Source organism: Melanotaenia boesemani, chromosome 23, assembly GCF_017639745.1.
Source record: "Melanotaenia boesemani isolate fMelBoe1 chromosome 23, fMelBoe1.pri, whole genome shotgun sequence".
Taxonomy (NCBI): domain Eukaryota; kingdom Metazoa; phylum Chordata; class Actinopteri; order Atheriniformes; family Melanotaeniidae; genus Melanotaenia; species Melanotaenia boesemani.
In genome coordinates this window covers 19067892-19089083 of record NC_055704.1, presented here as the reverse complement: position 1 = coordinate 19089083, position 21192 = coordinate 19067892, and the positions used below count along the sequence as shown (strand labels likewise).

The window sequence follows — 21192 nt, the reverse complement described above, 5'->3', positions numbered from 1 at the left end:
ATATCTGAAAATGTTGTGTAATATCTATTTTAAAAAAATGATCTTGTGGGACATTTTACACTTAATCAGGTTTATTGGCAGCATGACTGTTAAATGACCTAACAACAGTGTCACAGAGAAGAATTATGGTTGTCAGCACAAAGTTGCAAAGAATTTAGGGATTTCATCATTTATGGAAGAGATGTTTTGTGTGCACATGGAAAAACGGTCTTCAGGCCCTCAAGTAGCAAATAAGATGAAATAAAAAACAAAACAAGATTACAACAAACAGTGTGTAGTATTTTTAATATGTAAGAGCATATAGAGAATACATCATGATGCAATACATTAATATTGTATTGCATTATATGGGCTGTAAGAGGAAACTACTAGAGTTTAAACTGTGTTCTAAATTATTATGCATTACATTTACTAAACATTAAATAGGTTATAAAGTTTCTGTCTGGATCTCATCTGAAGATCCCAGAATTTCCTCCCAAAGTTGCTGTTTGAGGTATACTGCCCCCCACCATCATAGGTTTTCCTTTAAAGGATGCTCTACAGGTGCTTAGCAGGGTTGAGGTCATTTGTTTTCTCCCATCATATCCATAGCAGCCAATGGTATTTATTGCATTATGCGATGGTGCGTTGTCTTTACTCCAGAAGGCAGTTTTTCCTTTTATACCATGGCAGGAAATGGTCAGCTAGAATCTGCAGAGGTCACTCCACATTATTCCAGTTTTAAACATCACTCCACCACCACTTTTATGATGTTACAGCCTTGTTAGAAGAGAGTGGCCATCCATCAGTTATCCAGAACCCCGTCCATCTGGACAGTGTAGCACAGGCTTCATCAGTGAATAAGATCTTTGAACGTTGGAGATGTTTCTCGTTTTGTGAGCATTGGTTAACTGCAGCCTCTGGAGTATCCTGCATGGAGACGTTCTTGGGATTCCAGAGAAACCAGCAGCTTCAAATACCTGCTTGCTGCTCATCAGTGGCTTTTTAACAGCTGCTCTCTAAATATGATGCATTTGCCTGATGGAGACTTTCCTTGATATGCCTTGATCTAGAAAAAAAAAAACTGTTTGCTCACAACACATTTTTAACAGTGTGATTATCTCACTAAAGTTTTCATTAAATGTCCAATGTTTTCATTCCTTTCCCAAGGCATTGGACTGTTTCACCCTCTTTTTTGTAGAAGATTCTCCTTTTTTTCCCCCAGATTGAATGGAAAGTCGACATGCTTAATTGTGTGGAACAACCTCTGCAAGTAGTTTCCTTTTATTTAAGCTCAACTGGGAAACTAATGATCAAACCTGTTAGAGGCAGTAATCAGTGATCAGGAGAAACAACACAGAAAGACTAATTCCCTAATTATTTTATTATCTGAAATACTACATGCAGAATCATTTGGTACACAGTCAAACAAACACACACTATAAGTGTCTGAGGCCAACAATAGATATGTTTTCTTACTAACTGATGTATTCATTATTAGCATACAATGTTAGGTGTAGGAAAAGAGCCAGAAAGTAGCAAAGATGATTACAAGAGCTTCACATTTCAACTACTGAAACTTACAAATATTTTATATTTTTCCAGATAATTTGCTTTACCTATGAATCATTTAATCCTTACCAAAATTATTGATTAATTCAACACTTTGATTGGAATTTAACATCTTCCTCTTCTTCTTTTGGCTGCTGTTAATAATACTTTCCATCTGTTTCCATCTCTTCCTGGCCTCTGCATCTTCCTGCGCCACACCAGCCACCTGCACATCCTCTCCCACCACTTTCATAAATCTCCTCTCTGGCTTCTCCCTGCACTTCTTGTCTAGTAGCTCCATCATCTTCCCTATGCACCCAGCCTCTCTCAGTCTGGACTGTCACTCTTGACATTCCTGATCCCAGCACATCCGCAAAGCCACTAACTCTAAATCCACAAAGCTGTCAATAAAGATTATTGAGGCAATATTGGTGAAATAAATTATAAGTCTTTAAAGCTTGTGAGTGTTGCAGGAACTGATGTATCCTTTTAACAGTGTCAACGATGCTAAAACTGCTTGCTGTCTGCAGAAACATACGTTTATTATTTGGAGCTGTTTAAAGTTAGCCTTAACCCTGATACAGCTATTTATATCTGTTTAGATGTGGCATGTTACACTGTAACATCAAAAAGCCAGCGTCTTATGTTCCTGATCAAAGAGAGTGTGCATTTGTGTATGCAAGCATGAACTCATGAGAAGCTTGGACCACTTTTATGGGACTGACATAAAACTGCAGATGCACTCATTCGCACAGCAGGGTTGCCGCCTCCCAACCCCTTGATGCATCTTTAAAGTTAAAACGCACCAAAAAGAAGCTAATAATACTTTTTTTTTCTAAAAGTCATAAACAGGTCACAAGTTTTTGATTTTTCCATTTTTACTGATAGCCTGTTTAATAATGTTACTGCACCAACAAACCTGAGGCGACCTGTCATGATCAGCATAGTGTTGCTGCAGCATGAAAGGCTTCTTCAAACACCTCTTTTATGTTTCTTTTTCTTTTACTTTCTTCCACAGATAAGAAGCTGGTGCCACTTTTTCAAGAGGAAGACCATCAACAAAGGGCGCTCATAGGCCTGGTGAGGAACAGTCACTTACTAGAAAACACAACAAAGGCTGCAGTATTTGAGGTATAAATGTGCTTTCAGATTCTAGGGAACATTTTTTGGGAAGACTTTTTCCTGATTTAAAGACAAAGGAAAAGTTTGCATGTGTAAAAACATGTGCAAACTTGATTGCACATGTAAATGCATGTTGCAGTTGATTTACTAACTGGGCACCCAAGTTTGCTTCTGTTAAATGGACAAAATAATACGCATCATTTAACGCATTTGCCTTTGTGCAATATGCTCTGCCATAAAAAGCTAAATATTTGGAGGAGTAGATGCACATAGATCAACAAAGCACCTGCAATGTGATTTACCAAACATGAAACTGGTTGCACTGGCTGTTTTTGCATCTATATTTAGCACATTTGAAAGGTAGGTGCAAACTGGCATAACTTTATGCACAAATATGTCACGAATGGCAGGTGTCGGAAGAGGTGAGGACCCAATTGCAGGCAGTCAGGCGGGATCGGTGCAGGTACAAGAAGGTTTATTTCCAGGATCCAAAACAGAATACTTAAACCAGAGGGAACAGGCAAATGTGAAGGGTGAATGATGAGGCTCTGACAAGGAATAACAGAAAACCAGGACTACTTATACACAGAGGGAATAACTAGACACAGGTGAAGTGGATGACTAATCAGACCAGGTGAACTAACGAGGCAGGAACAGAAAACCACAGCACACAAGGGAAAACTAACATGACCAGAAATCCAAAAACATAAACATAAAGTCCATAACCGTGACACAAATAGCTGCAGTTATTGTTGCAAGAAGGAGGCATGGACACCACGAAAGGTGTACGTGTGTATTTGATCAATATGTCTTGGGCTTAAAGTTTTAATTTGTCAATAAAAACTATTGTGTTGTCACTTATCTTGCTTTGCAATCAGCTCTAGTGCTTAAACCCGGTAAATGTGCTAAATATTAGTCAGAGGCATCTCCAGCGCCGGCCCCCTGCTGTCTTATTTGCAGACGTTTTATTATAAGCAGTTTGGAACTGTGTCTTATATCGTGTCACCTCCTCTTAACCTCATCTGGTGTTCTTGTGGTTTTGCCAACTGCATTTACTGTTTAGCAAATACTCTTCTATGTTGAAGTCAATGTGGGATTGACATTACGGCACCAATATGCAGCCATTACCCATCTGTACAGAGTCATACTCCAGGTTCTGGTCCCTGATTAAATATGGATTTGCACATTGATTTAGGTTTAACCATCTAACAACTAAAAGAAATATCCAACCCAGGAGAGAAAACTCACAACCAATGCCCATACAGATGCCTGCTGCAAACAGCGCGCTAACAGAGACAAATAAGTGACCAACCCATGTATGTAGTAATATCTGAATTGTGCTGAAATCATCTGAAATAATGTTTCACCGTTGATTTTTGCCAAATGCATAGCTTATAGCCAGAGTTTTGTATGTAACAAAAGACACAGTTTCAGCCAACTGCTGAGTGGGCTTTATCAGAGCTGGTAATTTGAGCAAAGTTTATCTAACACTAACACACTTCTAGCTGTTTGCTAATGCAATCCAGCCTGGTTTCTTATGTTCTTATGTATGCAGAGAAAAAATTGTACAGGACTGCAATTTATCATCTCCCTGGCAACCCTGTTTGATTTAGTCCTCCACAGAGTACGTGTGTGCTGATTAATTTTGGTGTATAATACTGTGCTAAAATGGAGTATAGAATAGTTTTTAGGTGTTTGAACAGAGACGAAGGTGAGTTGCAGTGATGGAAGTCTTTGAATAGGCAATCTGCATATTCATAAACCTGCACATACTAAATGAGGCAAAGGAGAAGAATTACATGAAAGCCATTTTAAAGCAAGAGGGGATTAATTTATTTTCAAACAATGTAAACATGTAAAGCAGAGAAGAGCTTTCAGGGATTTAATCAATATTTGGAGAGGGGGTTTGAAAAATACTGTTTGGATGAGTTTGTTGAGCCTATTTTTCAATTTAAACTCCATGATAATATATGAGTACATTCATTTATGAACTCACCAGCCACTTTATTAGGTTCAGTTGCTTGTAAATGTAGACATGGACAAGACTGCTTGCTGGAGTTCAGACTGAGCATCAGAATGGGGAAGAAACAGGGTTTTAGTTCCAAGTCCAGCAAGTGGCAGTTGTCTGGGTGAAAATGCCTTGTTAGTGGAGAATGGGGAGACTGGTTGGAGATGATAGAAAGGCAACAGCAACTTAAATACCCACTGGTTACAACTAGCAGAAGACCACACCAAATAAGAACTAAGCTAAGCTAAGAACAGGAAACTGAGGCTACGATTCACCCAAGGTAACCAAAACTGAACAATCTCAGACTAGGAAAATGTTGTCTGGATTGATGAGTGTGAGTTTAGCTGCAACATTCAGATGGAAGGATCAGAATTTGTTGTAAACAACATGAAAGCATGGATCTCTCCTGTCTTGTATCAACAGTTCAGGTTATTTGTCATGGTGAAGTGGCACAAGGGGGGATATATCTGGCACACTTTGAGCCCCTTTGTACCAAATTAACTGTTTAAAAACCACAACCTGCCTGAATATTGTTGCTGACCTTGTTCATCCCTTTATGACACACTGTATCATCATCTGATGGCCACTTCCAGCAGGATAATGCACCATGCCACAAATGTCTAATCATCTCCAAAAGGTTTCTTGAACACAACAATGAGTTAACTGAACTCTAGCCTCCTCAGTCACCAGATCTCAATCCAATAGAGCAGCTTTAGGAAGTGGAGATTCTTATCATAGATGTGCAGCAACTACAATGTGCTATCATGTTAATATGGAGCAGTATATTTAAAACAAAGAGCTCAGATGTTTCAGAAGTACCCTTCCCAGTAAGATAAAGTTTAGCATTCTGTTATTCAAAATCAATGAGCAGCAGGATGAACAAATTCAAGGAACAAACGCACAGCCTGAAATGTTTAACAGCAGCTTTTGAGCTTCAGCACCTACGCTGACTTTGGTTTTGTTCATTTGAATTACCATTGTTGATATGCAACATTTAACAACAGCTTCTGGTGTATTTTCCCTTTAACCGTGGTTGATATACAGATCCTGAAAAAGTCCACTGTGAACTGCTGACAACCAACTATTTCCCTCCATAGTCATCTGTTAAAGTGAAGTTCCTGTTACACTTCAGATGAGTCGACACTTTAAAAAGAGGCCATCTTAAGGTCCCTGTCCTGTTTTTTTTTTTTTTTTTTTTTACTGTACGCTGTTTGATGGACAATTTCATATCTTGTGGTTTCCCAGTGCTCAGCATAGTTTTTAAAGAGCAGATAGCTTCAGTTTAATGGAGTTCACTGGAGATGCTAGCTATTCTTAGAATGACCCAGTCCTCTGGTCATCCTCTGGTTTTTATCCACTTCATTCATGTCTCCTTTTGCAATTACTCATTTTCCTTTTCTTTTTTAGACTTGTCATTTAAACAATTTTAGACCATTATCTTCTACACTTGTCAACCCCTCACATCTACAGGTCCTCTCCTCTCCCCTACCAACTTGGAGAAATTGTAGTTAAGGGGAAATTAGATGTGAACTCAGTCTGACCCTGCTGAGTACTCTGCAGAATCTGCTTAAAGCGTGCAAAGACAAAGTTTCACTCTAAGCCACACACACCTATACTTGCCCATAAAATAATGAGCGTGTGCTTTTTGCATTTGCAGACAGTTGACAAGCTACGAGAGCATCTCAACAGATACCTGCCTCGACTGGGGAAGAAGAAGATTGACTCGCTGGTTGTCAACTATGTCGCCAAGCTGGTTGGTGCTCTGTGTTTTTGTGTCTGTGTGTGCCTCAAAGACTCTATATCCTTCTGGTCCTACTTTCTAAAGAAGGATTGCTGCTAAAGTTATATTTATTTTATATTTCATCTTATCTTTTTACTGGAAGGTTAAGGGAGGCAGTGAGGATCACTCAGTGAGAAAAAGCAGGACGTTTTTTTACTTTATCTAAATAGTTTGACACTTCAATTTAGAGGGGCTGTTGGAAGCAGCAGAGTACTTGTTAGGTCCTCTAACAACACAGTGTGTGGTTATGGCAAGTATCTTCAACCCATAAGATGTTTTTAGCTTTGTGTATCCTCCAGAAGGTCGATAGTAGCCATTATGTCCAGATGAAAGATGAGAGGGGTTGAAAGAATGTGGCGTTGTGCTTTACTGACATCTGTTGATGAGTAGAGTAACATCAAACCATGCACAGTTGTGCATTTTGTCTGTTGTGTTCATGTGGACTCCAAAAACTTTGAGACACACTACCTGGTTAAAACTTCAAGTATGAAAAATTGATGTAAGGGATTAATTGCATTTAAATTTACCCAACATTTGAACAGTTTGACTGTTAACATTAATGCAGCATTCTAGTTAACTAACTTCGCTACAGCATTGTCTCTGAAACCCCTGCAGAACCTGAAATATTTTAATGTAAAGATGCAGATAAAGGTAAAAAAAACAAGGAATATTTAGCATTAAAGTGACTCTCATGAAAGGACTTTCAGCTGATTAGCATATGAGCACACATGCATGTGGAAGTGGAAGCGTGTAGGAGGCTTTATCGCCTGAATTTGTTTACAATAAAAAACAAACAACAAAAAACAAAAACAAAATTAATATATTAAAAAAATCTGGAAAAAATAACAAAAAAGAAGACTGTAACCAAGTAAAGTACAGTTTAAATGAAACAAAATAATAATACTAAATTAATAAAAACAGATAATAAACTAAATAACATGGAAATAAAAACATGCAAGAGTAAATAAAAGCAAAAAAAATAAATAAAACAGAATGACTAGATTTAAAAAAATAAAACAAACCAGAATTGGTTTGATGCGAATTTGCAATGCCAGGCATTTAAAGGCAAAGCTGCAGCACAGCAGAGAGGGATGCTAAGTGTCATACAGACATATTAATGGAAAGTGAACTATATTTTAGTTAAAGTTAACGCATTTGAGAAATATACTTCCTGCATTCATTCTAAGACATTGTTGATTAATAACAGCCAGTAAATAAAAATAGGAACAAAAGAGCCATTTTTAAGTGCCTTTTAAGCACAGAATCCAAGAGACAAACCATGCTTGTTGTATAGGTGGGATCATACCCATCCCCTGTCTAAGTGTCATAGGGGCTGTTGGTTCTTAGTATTCCTGGGAGGTAAAGCTCTTCTCCATTTCGAGCCCTGAAAGCAGACATACAGCATATATCAACACAACAGTATTAAATCAGGCCAAGGGTAAGGCTGGAATTGAATAGAAAGCAGGATGCACCACGTTTTGGGACTTGCAAATGACAGGGTAAAAATAAGAGTAGAGATATCCTCCCTGCTCACTGTCGGATCAGGCGATGGTTCAACTTGCTGCCGCAGACTCTGGAGTTTTAACCTTCAGACTCAAACTAAAAGGAACAGAAACAGAAGTGTCTGTAATGGTTTTGAAACATAAATTTGGTAAGTGAAACCTAGAGGGTAACATACTTCTTTAAAGTTACTCACACATGGACCCATGAGAAACAGCATAAAGGGTCATCTTATTTTAAGTGCCATTGACAAACTCACTGGCTGCTTCCACATCAAGCTGAGTCATGTATTAAAATCTCTGGGTGGTACTCTTTGATAAGGACAGACTCTCCTTCTACAAATAAAGAGGATCTCACCCTCTTGTTGGCTCTTATTGAGACTAATGGTTGCATTGATGTAGGAGAGAAGTTGGAGATTAAATAGATTACAGCTTTTAAGAGCCAGGGAAGTTCCACCATGATACATTACAGCCACACTTCACATTATTGTCACAGATATTTATTTCCTGCCCCCATTTCTACAAACAGCCGAGATACATTCCTTTATATAACACTAGCGTACGTCAGGGAACAGAGCAACCTAATTGTTGAATATAAATGACCTAAAGCTGGAATACATATTTATCACTAATGCAATGAACTGAAATTTGCTACAATATTCTTGGTTTATTTTAACACATAACTTGTTTTATCTGCAAAATTACTGCTTTAATATTAGGAGGAAGGTCCACACTGTTTACTCATTGTGTCCTCATTAAAAACAAATAGCTGAGTTAAGGTTTTATTCTAACAGAAAGCCATATAGGGATTTGTGAGTAGAAGTCTCAGCATGGTGTGTTTGCCTGTTAAGCTACTATCCTACATTTATTGTATTTTACTTGATTAGCAAGTTGGAAAAGAAAGAAATTCAACTTTGGATAATTTATTATGCTTGAGAGCTTGTCTTTTGTTCTTTTCGAGCAACACATATTTTGGACAATATTTTATCTAAATGCACATTCAGTTAGCAGACCAGTAGAGCCGTCATAAGATAATGGAAAACACTTCAGAATAAACATGATAAACTTAGCAGAAGGATTAAGAGAATTTGTGTTTTGTTTGATTATTTCTTCACGTTAATAACACCTATTTCTATTGTATTACACATAGTTGGAAAGCCTGATTTGTCATTTACAATGAGGGAGAAGTAATGATTGTGAAATGAGCAACAGAGTTAAACATTTAGGTGGTGCCCCCCAAATTTTCCCTACATCCTAATATATGAAAAATAGGATTTTTAAACCTTGATACAGCAGCAAACATGTGATATGCATGTAAAGAAAAAACAATGTATTTATGTTCTTTGCAGAATGTGCAATCTACTTTTATATGACTCTCATTTTCCTTGTGTAAGTTCTCTGTTCTTGATGTCTCTTTTATTGTGAGCAAAAATAACAGATTTTATCCTTTTTTGGTTGAAGAGATGACCACAACGAGAGGGATGCTGTCTGATTCTATTTAGGAAGGTTTTTGTCTAGACGTGGGGAATCTTAAGCAATATTTTTGATACCCAAGTCAGGTTTTACTTTCTGTTTTGGTGCATTTTGTTTTGGAATTAGAGTCTGCTGCTCTTTGTGGTTTTTTTAAGGTCACATGTACCTGAAAAAGTGATGCATAGAGTTACTTTTACTTCTATTGTAGACAGTAATAATATAAGTTTATCATGTTTACAATTAGGAAAAAAATAATAATTTAAACTAGGGTTATATTAAAATAATTAAACATACATTTTATGTTAGTAATACACAAAATAGCAAACAGGTATATTGATTTTTGTACAATTTTTAAAATTTCTTGACTCTGTTTTGATGGTCATTTAAGTTTGCTGTGATAAAATGTTCATCAAATAGGTTTTTGACCCCGACAGCTCTTTTTCCAAGAGGTGATGTCACCAGGTGATAGTAATCATGATTTGTATTCACAAAAGGTTAAGTCTTTGAGGAGCAAAGATGGGCACAAGACCTCCAGTTTGTCAACAAATGTGTGAGAAAATCATTAAAAAGCTCCCAAAGAAAGTTAAGAAGGAATTTGCATGTTTCCTCTCTTCAGTGCATAATATCATTAAACGGTTCAAAGAAGTGTAGAATGTGTAGGACAAGCAGGACACCTGCAATGCAGCATCTAGAACCATCACAATAAGGGATTATTTTGGGAAAAAAAAACTTTGTGAATAAGGAATTACACTCACAAACAGCACCAAAAGGGTAGAGTTGAATTTGCTTCACTTAGAGGCATCCATATGTGGGCTGGAGCATCTCAAAGTGGAAGTATTTATTATGGTCTAAAATATTAGCATGCAAGATCTTTTGTGGGAGAAATGGGAGATGTGTGCTCTGGGCTAAAAAACAAGAGACTCTAATTTTGTCATAATCAGCTTGTCCCCACTCTGCTCATGGATGATGATGGCTTCACTGACCTTGGCTCTAAAAGATGCTGTAGACTAGAAGGAATTCACATTCCTCCACCAGACATCCACAATATGCAAATAAATCCTTTTTGTGTGTTTTTCTATTCTTAAAATTTTAATGAAGAATATGAAAAAAAAAAACTCCAGAGGAGCTTATTATTATGTTTGTGTTAAAAAACCTCTCTTTTCCTTCTTTTTTTAACTCCTGGGTTAGTCTGTTACATAAGTGGAGATAATTGAAATTTCCACCCCTAGGTCATGAGAGGATATTGCTGTTGGCATTAGGTGCAGGTTTCCCACTGGTGCAGAGAATGTGGATGAGGGAGATCCTCTTCCTGTTATTGTTCGTGAGATGACTGAGTGGTCACTTGTGGAAAGATGGGTGCAGCTCACAATTTCCAAACACATCCAGTGGATTCAAATAATCCGAGCTGCAGACAAGATGTGCGTGCGTACTGAAACATGTGTTCACATCTTGTGCTGCTCTTGTTCACAAATGAAATGGGAAATAGGGGGAAAGGGAAATCAGGAAGCAGGGGTACAGAGTGTAGAACAGGTGCACATTAGCAGAAAAAAGTATCAGGATTGCATGTTTTATGCATCTCAGAAAATTGTGCAAATTTTCCAAACAGATGATTTCATTTGTATCTAATGGAGCATTTCCAACTCAGAGCTCTAATGTGTATCAATGTGTGTATGTGTTTGTGTTTAGCTGGAACTCATCAGACACATGCTGGAGTCCGCCTGGCTGAAGCACAAACTCGGCCCTTGTGCTTTGTGCTTGTAAGTAGCTCTTATTTGTCTTATCTTTTTAAAAATCATGATTTTGAATGTTTATCTTCCGCTGCATGTGCTGCGCAGTGTGTCCACATGTGGAAACTGTTGATCCTTTGTGTTACTTAACATTTTTCTTTTAATTGTTCCAGGATGAAGCCAGGCAGTCCAGCTGAGTGGTCTGTGTTTCACTTTATGTTCCGGATCCTAGAATCCACCAGGAGTCTCTACCTGCCCCTCCCACCTGGTATCATACACAAATATCATGCTTTAAGTGTTATAATCTGGTCTCTCTAAGATAGAATAACAATTAAAGGTGGAATATAAAAGGCATGTAATGTCTGTTTAATCTTTGTAAATAAAAAGAAAAGTTTTCCAGGAGTAATGCATGTGTAGCTGGCCTTATGTTTGATGTTTTCCCAGGTTCATGGCACGGCTTTTTAACTAACAGACACAGAACTTTACCCCTAAATAGCAAATGTTAGCATTTATGTGCTAAACATGTCATAAAGTATAAGCACTGGCAAGCATGTTAGCCTTGTTTTTATTTGCCTTGATGTGAAAATTATTATTATTTATTTTTTTTTACCTTTAAACCATGTTTTCTTTTTGTCTCGCTCCAGGCTATCACACTCTGTTTGCAGTGTTTGCTGTGCGCTGCCTTCCTCATCACACCTTTCTGCAGTACATTGACCATGGCTTTCTGCAGCTCACAGAAACCTTTGTGTCTCGTCTCATGACAGGTACATGCACAGAATTCCTTAAAGGGTTAAATGGAAAATATAATCATGTGAGACTGGAGACGTTTCTTTACAGCTTCATTATTTTTTATTTCTTGGATCACAGTGAACTCTCAACTGTGATTAGATGGTGCGTAATAAAATGCTGTATTGTCCCAAGTGGGGAAGCTCAGTTGTAAAATTCTGGGCAATTATAGAAAATGGATGGATGAACGATGATGATGAATTTAAAAAGAAATGATCGTTTGGCCAATGGCTGGTAGTTCATAACGACTGTTTTGCTATTTATTTTCCCTTTAAAGCCAATGAAAAGAATAACAGTTTCAAAGGATTCAGCCATTTGTCACACTATGTTTTAATGGGCCCAAATGAATTAGCAAAAATAGAACCTGTATTATAACTTTTCACATAAAAAATTCCTTCTGTTCACAAAGAAAAAAAAGGGAGAAATTTTTAACCTGTTAAGAGACATTTTAACCTGTTAAACCATAACCAACTGAATAAATGTTGACATGAACCAACACTAAAGGAAAATGAGTATTATTTTTAGTTTATAACAAATATTTCTAAGATGAATTGCACTGTTATGAAGTATTGTTTTTATTGCACTACTGACTTGTGCTGAGATGTGTTGTGGCTGATTACCAAAAATAGACTACAGATGAAAATTAGCTCTGGCTAAATTCTGAACATTTTACATACACAATGTAAGATAATGTGAATTGTACCTTTTAAATAAGAAATATATCAGTTTCAGGATAAAGTCCATGCAGCACAACCAGGTGAACAAAATGCTGCGTAGCTACACAATATGAATCCATAATTGTGGGAGTTAATAAGATTACAGATATCTAAGTTTGGTAAACATTTGGGGTAATTCAGTTAACAAAATAAGTCCAGATGTTTATTGACATTTTAGCAGAGAATTGTTACACAAAATACATGATGAATAGAAAAAATACCAGAAAAAAGTCCCAAATGTAAAATGTTGTCACTTCAATAAGACAATTTTTAAATAAGTATTACGTTCAGTAATATCTTACTGAATTAATGCTAAATGTACTTTTCTATCAGCTTTAATATCTATTAAATCACAGTATAAGAAGCTGAAAATACCATAAATAATTCAGGGAGCTTGTTATTCAGAAGCTAAGTAAGCTTCTTTCACTGGTGCTTTCTTTTCTTTGACATTTAAAAGGAAAAAGTAAATATATAAATAAAGCAGTGTATTCAGACAGTGATCAAAAAAGAAAGAAAAAAAAACCCACTCATCAAAACGACCCTTTTGCTAGTTTGTGAAATGGACTATTCAATTAGCTGAATAGCAAGAAGGGGGGTAGCAATGACTTGAGTGCAGAGTTTGATAATCCTCAGTTTTTTCTTGTCAGATATCTGATTTGCTTGAGCCAGCTAACAATCAGCAGGTAGACGGACTGCAAGAGAAATCTTTGGCACAGCACATTCAAAACCTGCCCAATATGGTGCATAAGTTTTGAATGAGTGTTGTTCAGATCAGTTGACAGTAAAGATCCAAATGCGTCTTTTTAGGGGCATCTAGACAAAGAACAAAAAACCTTACTAACCAAACAGAAGGCAGAGCTTAGGCAGTAAGTAAATCTGAAAAGCATCTAAATAAAAGGAGCAAAGAACAAAAAACAGTTGGAAAAAATTGCTAACATATCCACTGAAACAGAAGGGAAGATGATGACAAGAATCTGGAAAAAAATAAGACTTAGACAAAACTGATTATCACTCTGTAACTGAAACCTGGTGTGAAATGAGGAAATCGAGCCAAACTGACCTGAAAGAATAAAGGAAACACACTTTTAAATAAGAACATTAAATCAAGCAAAATCAAACCTGTATAACAGGAGCTTTGCCAAAGCAGAAGGATATACAAGCTACCTTGAAAATGAGACCATGGCCCATGTAATGTCCTGTTTAATAAATGCTGCCACCTGTAAATGCAGAGAAGTGACAGTATTAATGGTTACACTGGGAGTAATTAAGAGCAGGTCACACCGTAGAGCTGCTGTTACTTCATCCTGGCAGGGTGCCACCGTAATCTATCTGTTTGTGTCCTATTTCATGTGGTACTTTACCAGTTTGACAGTGTGAATATAGCAGTGTAGAGGGGGCTCAGAGGTGCAGGTTCTGAGCACAGAAGTCTTATTTAAAGGCACTGATACTGTATATTTTCTTTATCTTGTGGATTTCATACTATGGAGCTGTTCAAAAACCAAACACTGTTTTGGCAGTGAGAGATCAACACACCCAAAATATCTCCCCTTCCTCTTAAATTTAGTCGTAGTTCATGTGTTGCTCTGTCATAAACAGAACAAACAAAGGTGGAGAACAAGCGATCATTTAAAGCACAGAATCTGAACAGTTTTAAACTTCAAAGCGGGGGAAGAGGATGTTTAAAGCATTTTGAAGTCAGCGGGTCTGCATGTCTCTTCTCCTCAGGGATTAATCAGATATCTATGCGTCTGTTTGAAACTTGAGTTTCTTTACTTTCTTTTAATTTTTAAGATTTGGACAACAGTGATGCCAATGAGAGACTAAAGTTCAGCATACTGAAGAGACTCCCTGAGGTACTGTACTGTATGTTTTCTTCACAATGACTCCAGTGTGTGAGAGAATAGATTCATGCAAAAATCTTAATGACTGGAACCTCCAAATAATTTCCTGTGAGGAGTACAAAGATGGAGGTTAGAGTTGAGTGTGAATGGTGTACGGAGAAAGAACACACTACTACAGTAGAGAAAGATTTGATTCTTGAAATATTCTCTCCCTAAATTTCCCTCTCTGCTCCAATTAAGGGTTTGAAGTTATTTTAGGCCTAATTTCCCTCAAGCCCCCCTGAAGCCAATCACAGAGAACTTGTGTAACCAGCTGGTGTGTGCATGTGGGTGCATGCTGAGGACGAATTTGCAGCGATGGTGCTGTGTCTGTGTGTTTACATCTTTGTGTAACTGCCACGTGTTTCTGCATGGCTACAGTATCTGTAGCTGCATGTGTGTTTGCCCATGTGTTCTGTCCACACTGTGATCTGAGGAATGTCGAGTGTTCTGTGTCTCTGTTCTGTTTCCTGCCCATCAGACTTTTGCTGGGTGAGTTTGGCAGGCAGGAGAGATTTAGCAGGTACAACACGCACTCCAGCAGAGCTGGAAAACAGGCGATGTTTCTCTGCTGTGGAAGGTTTTGTACCTCAACTAAACCCAGCAACTCTCATTGGTAATTGAAAAACATTGAGTGTAGCAGTCAGAACGCTCTCAGTTTTGGGAATGAGAAAGGCCTGCTAAAAACTAAGCAAAGCGAAAGCAAATTTGATCCAGTCTAAATCAGTTCAAACCTCAAAAATGTAGATAGTGGTTGAGTAATTGAAGTAGATTCTTTACACTGTGTCACCTCCATATCAAGTGACCATGTGGCAAAAATCCCTCTGTATGTAGCGGCCATATTTCCAACCATCTGTAAACGTTTTCCATGGAGACCTGCTAGAGGAGCATTGCAGTTAAAGTAGGAGATAACAGTTGCCTTAGCCAGACGGATGGTGGCACACTGAGAGACTAATGAAAACAGCTCACAGTACAACTGACTAGCAATCCTGATACCCTGTTTTTTTGCAGCCTTTGCTGTGGAAGACAGATCAAAAGGTGATTTTAATGTCAATATTGTGTTGGGTGGACTTATTGGCAGGGCAGCTATTTTTTAGAGTAGCTGATGGTCTATTTTCCTTTTTCTATGTGGATACGTTGAGTCATTCTCCAGGACTAATAGGTTGGGTATTTTCTGCAGAGCAGGGATATGAGAAACGATGCAGACATCTGGGTGAGGATCTGGGTTTAGTTTCACTTTTAGAAGACCCCTCTAAGCAGCTTTCCAAAAAACATGATGTGTGCAAAGGCACAAAGAAGACACATTGTGAAAAAGACAGTAAAAAGTGTCTTAAGAAGTTTTTGTTCTGAAAAGCTAACATTCCTTTTCTTTTAGTCAGTCACAAAAGTAACAGCTGTTTGCTTTAAAGTGATTTATCACTGTTGTATTTTACAGCACTGAAAAGTAAGGATTTCTCTGAAAGCCCTCATTAGTAGTCTGCGCCTCGATAACGGTTTTGCTTTCCAGTTGGCAAAATAGAAAGGGACAGCTGCACACAGGCACCAGGGAATTTGTTTTTGTTTTCTTTAGAAAGCATGAGCTGCATGTGTAAAATGTAAAAAATTGTTTTTGTTTTCTTTTGAAAGCATGAGCTGCATGCCTAAAATGGTAAATATTCTGTGTGTAGTCTTTGGAGCAGAGGATCTGCCATATGTGGGACCATCCTGTTAGTTCAGCCTCAATCTCCAGAGATTATGTTAGGACTCTGTTGGAGAAACACAACAAAAATAAGGTAAGAAATTAGACACATCTTCTCTCTCATACCTACCTCTTTAATACTAATATACCTACCTAAATCTGTGGGAAATCTTCCAGTTTAACATGCAGAAAGTCCTCTAAAAGTAAAATCTTTTTACATACATTTTCCTGCAGCATTACACATAGAAAGATTATGCTATTAGCAAGCTCCAGCTAACTGGCACTGACTTATGCAGTGACTTCCTAAGAGGTATGATGACTGCCTTAAAAAGTGAACCTGCAGCTAACTTTACCTGTAAGAGTTCAGGTGACTTGTTTATGGTGTGATTGCAGATATCTCTGAATTCTATAAAACCCTGCTGTTGTGTTTTTGTTTTTCCTTCCCCTTTCAGGGATTTGCATTTAACGGGAGAGATGAGCCTGGCTTCAGACCTGAGTTTCTGCCACTTACCTACCTGGCAAAAGTCCTCTCTGATGTGGAGGCACAAGGTAGTATGTGTGTGTGGGTCCTGCTTGGTTTAGATATTCAGGTCTTTTGAGGATTTGCAAGTGTGCTTGGCCAAAATGTGACCACCTCTCTCTTTAATGTGCAAGGAAGTGTGTGGTGTTACATCTTCTGTACGACTTTCTTTGCCTGCAAACAGCACTGAACCCATTCGAAGAGCAGGAGAACGTGGACGCCAAGTTTGTGGAGGAGACGGCTCTGATGCAGACGTGGATCCTGCTGGGCTACGAGAAAAAATGAAGAGCATGGAAAGGGAGGAGAGGGATGAGGGTTGGATGGATTGAAGGGGGAACTGACGCAAAAGGAAAATGTGTTTAGGTGGAGAGCAGTCATCCCTGACTTGGACCATGAGGACATATAATTGATGGATGGGAAGATGATGGAGGGACATAGAAAGGGTGGGAAATGAAAGATGATTGGAAAGACTGAGACTCATAAACAAGTTCTCACTGATGATAAATTAGGGTGGGGATAGATGGATGGATGGATTTACAGGCTGAGTTCACCTGCTTTTTAAGAAAAAGAAGCATAATCTTATTACACAAACACAAGTTGAATGTATGGGAAAAAAAGATAAACCAGTAAGAAACACAGTTAAAACTTCAACAATATCAAAATTATATTGAAAATCAATAACTGCTGGCAGTTATTTGTATAACCTCATTTTCTCTAGTAGCTACAATTCTTCCCTCAACTCCTTTCTTTCATAGAATTTATGAAGATCAACGTCAAATATTCTGAACAGTATTTATAAATCAAACACGCTTGTTTCTCCTTCTTGTGCTTCCTGTAATGCTGCTGCACCCCATCAACTTGATTACATGCCGACAAAAGCTTTGCAGACAGAGAGGCTTGATATGGTCTGCTGTGCATTAAATCTGATTTTAACACTGACTTACAGGAGCTTTGCAGCAGAATGTCTGAGCGAGGAGAAACTGGCGGAGTTCGTACTGTATAAACAGACTGAATCCAAATTAGGAGATTATTAAAATGATCAAAACAAGATGCAAACCTCATTTTCAGATAAGTTGGGAATAATAATAATAATGGTGTCCAACTGGCGTTCGTTGTCTTTATGTGCATCTAAGAGTAACTCCAGAGAACTTGGCAGCTTGGCCGTGTGGCTTCCTTCTTGTATTACACTTAGGTTACAGTTTTGGTCAGTTTTGTTGAATGAAAATATTTTGTCCTGGTATATTTTAGCCCATGTGGATAAATTAATCATGGTGGCATAACAGTTTCTCATGAAGTTTCCCTTCAGGCCTTGAAGGTCTTGATTTGCTGCCCTGGCCCTTTATACATTTAGATTTCTCCTGATTTCTTTTATAACACCAGAGTTAATTCCAATCTTGCATTAGGAAATGTTTTTGTAACTTACTGATGATTCTCTGACTAAGTTTAATACAAAGAGCTGAGCTAAATTATCCTTTCTTTAAAAAAAAGAAAAAAAAAAAACTGAATCTTTGATGGGTATTCCTTTTATACCCAATCTTGACACCCTCACATGTCAATCAACTATGTGCTGGTTATATATTTTATAACCTTATCTGTCTTTATTTGCCTCTTTCTCAACTTTTTTTTCTTTGCGAGTAAAGAGCTGGTACTGAATTTTCAAAATTAAATATATTAAAGCCAATCGATAAAAATGCTGGAAATCTTTTCTTTGGAATGGGGTTATTTTCTTTAGAAAATTTCCCAACTTTTCTGAAGATGAGGTTAATTGTACAGAGTTATTTACAAAGCAGCAACATCTGGTTTGAATATTCTCTCTATCTGAGCTCATATAGTAAATGGAAAATTCTATGTTTGTTGTGGTTTGTGTTCATAATCCTTTTTAAAGTGTCTGAATATTTGTTCCCTGCATGCCATCCAGTTCTTATTTACATCTCTTGTTCTGCTGATTGCCAAATGTTCTGAAAGAAGGGATTTCTTAATCAGTCCTCCTGTTTATGCCAGAAAATCTGGGTAAAAGGGATTATAAATAAATAAAGATTTTTTACAGTGCCTTTCTCTTATATTGCTACACATTTGCAGAAGTGGAAACGGAGAAGCTCTTTTGTTTCCAATGAATTTCTTCTCAAGTCACTAGAGTCACCGTGGAGGCTCAAAATAATTTGCAAAACAATCTCAGCCTTCAGTTAAGTAGTTAATGATGCAAAAGGCTCAATAGGAAGGAAGTAAGCTGTCAGATTCCTGAGAACACCAGAGTGTTATGGATAAACTCAGCAGAGCTCCACTGAAGTCAGGAAATAATCTCAGTCAACACACACGTCATTTTTAATGAAGAACACACATTGTGCACTCTTGAAAGCTTGTGTTACGTTTGTCTCCTGGGTTTCTCTTCCTTTTCAGTGCGAACAAATCGCTCATTCCTCACCTGCTTGCCTCCCCCACGCTCTGTTATGCAGTCAGCGTTATGTAGCCAGCTAACAGTCAGGGGCTAAGTTAATCTGACAACTCCCAGCGTCAGCCTGCAATGGATGATCACACACACACACACATATCACATCAATGCCTTATCTCTTAAGAAGTCGATTCAAGCAACACCAGCTACGTTTAACACGTTGTGCACCAGTCGTTTAGTTTGGTCTGATACCCCTATCAGATGAGCTTAGACAACATTAGTTCTGCTGTACAGCATTAATTCACAGGATTTTACTTGTTTCAACATATTTTTAACAATTTATTTAAACTTTTTTTCTAAACAGATTTTGCTTTGTCAATTTTTATTTTGCATTACTTTTTGAATTAAATTGATTCATACAACATCAAACACACAAACTAAAATTAAATTTACTCAAAACATTTTTTAAGGGGTTTCAAAGGGAATTGACTTTGTTTTGGTCAAAACTAACCAACTCTGAACTCTACACCCACTTTACAGCCACTCTTTCATCCTCTTTTTCCCTTTGACTCTCCTGTCTGACTGCCATCCGCTTAATTTAAATTTTCTCCTCTCTGTCATCCTTTATGCTCTTTCATTGCCTGAGCTTACTCCTCTAGATTTATCATTTCAGGCATTAAGCAGGCTCTCCCACCCTCGCATACAGCATAAACCCGTTGCAATTTATTCAAAGATTACAACCGTGAAGGGTGAAACAACAAGGCTGAGGAATGTGTTTGAGTATCCCAGCATCCTTGAGAAATGAATTCTATCTTTACAAGAAAGAAATTTAAAACAGTCCAAAATTAATACAAACCGTGCTGATGAAGGTTATGTAACAGTACACTCACATTTCCCCTTTCTCCCTCGTCTTCCCTATCACTTACAGTACGTAGTTTAGCTCCAAGCAGAGAGTAAACGCTGCCGGTAAATTTCAAAAAAGGGAAACACAATTACAACCAGATGCAATAATGAGTAACTCTCACATGACAAAGCTGCAGCAGTGAGCTGAAGTGTGAGCACACAAGGGGCAGAGAGGAGGAGGAGGAGGGAGCAGCTATTAGAGGCGTGTGAGGAGTAGATAGATCAGTGTGTGTGTGTGTGGCTAAAAATATGTTTCAAATTCTCCTTGTTTTTGTTTCAACAACTCCTCAAGTTAAGATTAAATGGCACCAATGATTATGGTTTTAAACTCAGAACCACATCAGTTTGCATTGATTTTAATCTTCACACGTGTGATGTTTCTAGTTCTCTAAAGGTTCGGGTTTGGGTTTGCGGAAGTGCCTCATGTTGGCTCCTGGTTGTGGTGGTTTCAAGGGGGCCATGGCTCCGTAGGGTTTGGGCAGAGGGAGCCGGTCGTTCTCGGGGATGTAAGCATTGGGCCGTGCCTCGGCTGTGGTGTACTTTCCATTTGGCAGCTGCCTCCACTTGTTTTCCTCAGCAAGCTGCGCACACACACACACACAAGCACACACACCAGAAGCAGTATTAATATTTGATGTTGCATTGCTCAACCTAAGATTAAATACTTAAAATTGAAATATTCTGATAATTAAGTAAGTGGCATAATCATCACTGCAGTTCAATTCTTTTCTTAATAATCTTTGACAAAAGGACACTTGAGTGTGTGAGCTCTGATTAATAAGGCTGGTTAAGCTAAAGATCAGCTCCAATTTCGTATTTTGGAGTAGAAGTCAGTGAAGTCAGATGGGATCTTGGCTAGCAACCAGATAAAGGACGAAACTTGCTACACGTATCTATCTGGGAAGTCATTCAGGGACATCGTTTGGAGGAGAGTGAGAGTTTTCAAAAAATACTTGGTAAGTGATGGGAGGCATCTATCACAAGCGACTTTGAACCAATCAGATCAAAGAAGCACTGCCAGTGGAGCCAATTGCTAAATCAAAGTCTAGCAGTGGCCAAATGGGCAAAGAGCAAAAACTTGAGTGGCTTTTAAATTAACTGTCAGTGACAAAATTCTGATTTTAGTTTAGCTTTAGCAGTATCTACCACAGCCTGTTAATGACTGTTATCACATCTACAGC

The 21192-nt window shown here is 38.0% G+C and overlaps 2 protein-coding genes across 4 annotated transcripts in view; one reads left to right on the top strand and one right to left on the bottom strand.

Moving 5' to 3' along the window:
• The window catches only part of LOC121634973 (gamma-secretase activating protein), a 36029-nt gene extending 17261 nt beyond the window's left edge, over positions 1–18768 (top strand). For both annotated transcript variants that reach the window (XM_041977947.1, XM_041977946.1), the window contains exons 24-32: positions 2549–2610; positions 6318–6413; positions 11099–11169; positions 11313–11407; positions 11784–11903; positions 14433–14494; positions 16189–16293; positions 16652–16748; positions 16904–18768. In XM_041977947.1, coding sequence (XP_041833881.1) covers positions 2549–2610; positions 6318–6413; positions 11099–11169; positions 11313–11407; positions 11784–11903; positions 14433–14494; positions 16189–16293; positions 16652–16748; positions 16904–17004 — 809 coding nt within the window. In that variant the 3' untranslated portion in view covers positions 17005–18768. The remainder of the gene's footprint in view (positions 1–2548; positions 2611–6317; positions 6414–11098; positions 11170–11312; positions 11408–11783; positions 11904–14432; positions 14495–16188; positions 16294–16651; positions 16749–16903) is intronic.
• A 314-nt stretch (positions 18769–19082) lies between these two features.
• ccdc146 (coiled-coil domain containing 146) overlaps positions 19083–21192 on the bottom strand; it is a 53888-nt gene continuing 51778 nt past the window's right edge. For both annotated transcript variants that reach the window (XM_041977752.1, XM_041977753.1), the window contains exon 23: positions 19083–20592. In XM_041977752.1, the coding sequence (XP_041833686.1) occupies positions 20392–20592 (201 nt within the window). In that variant the 3' untranslated portion in view covers positions 19083–20391. The remainder of the gene's footprint in view (positions 20593–21192) is intronic.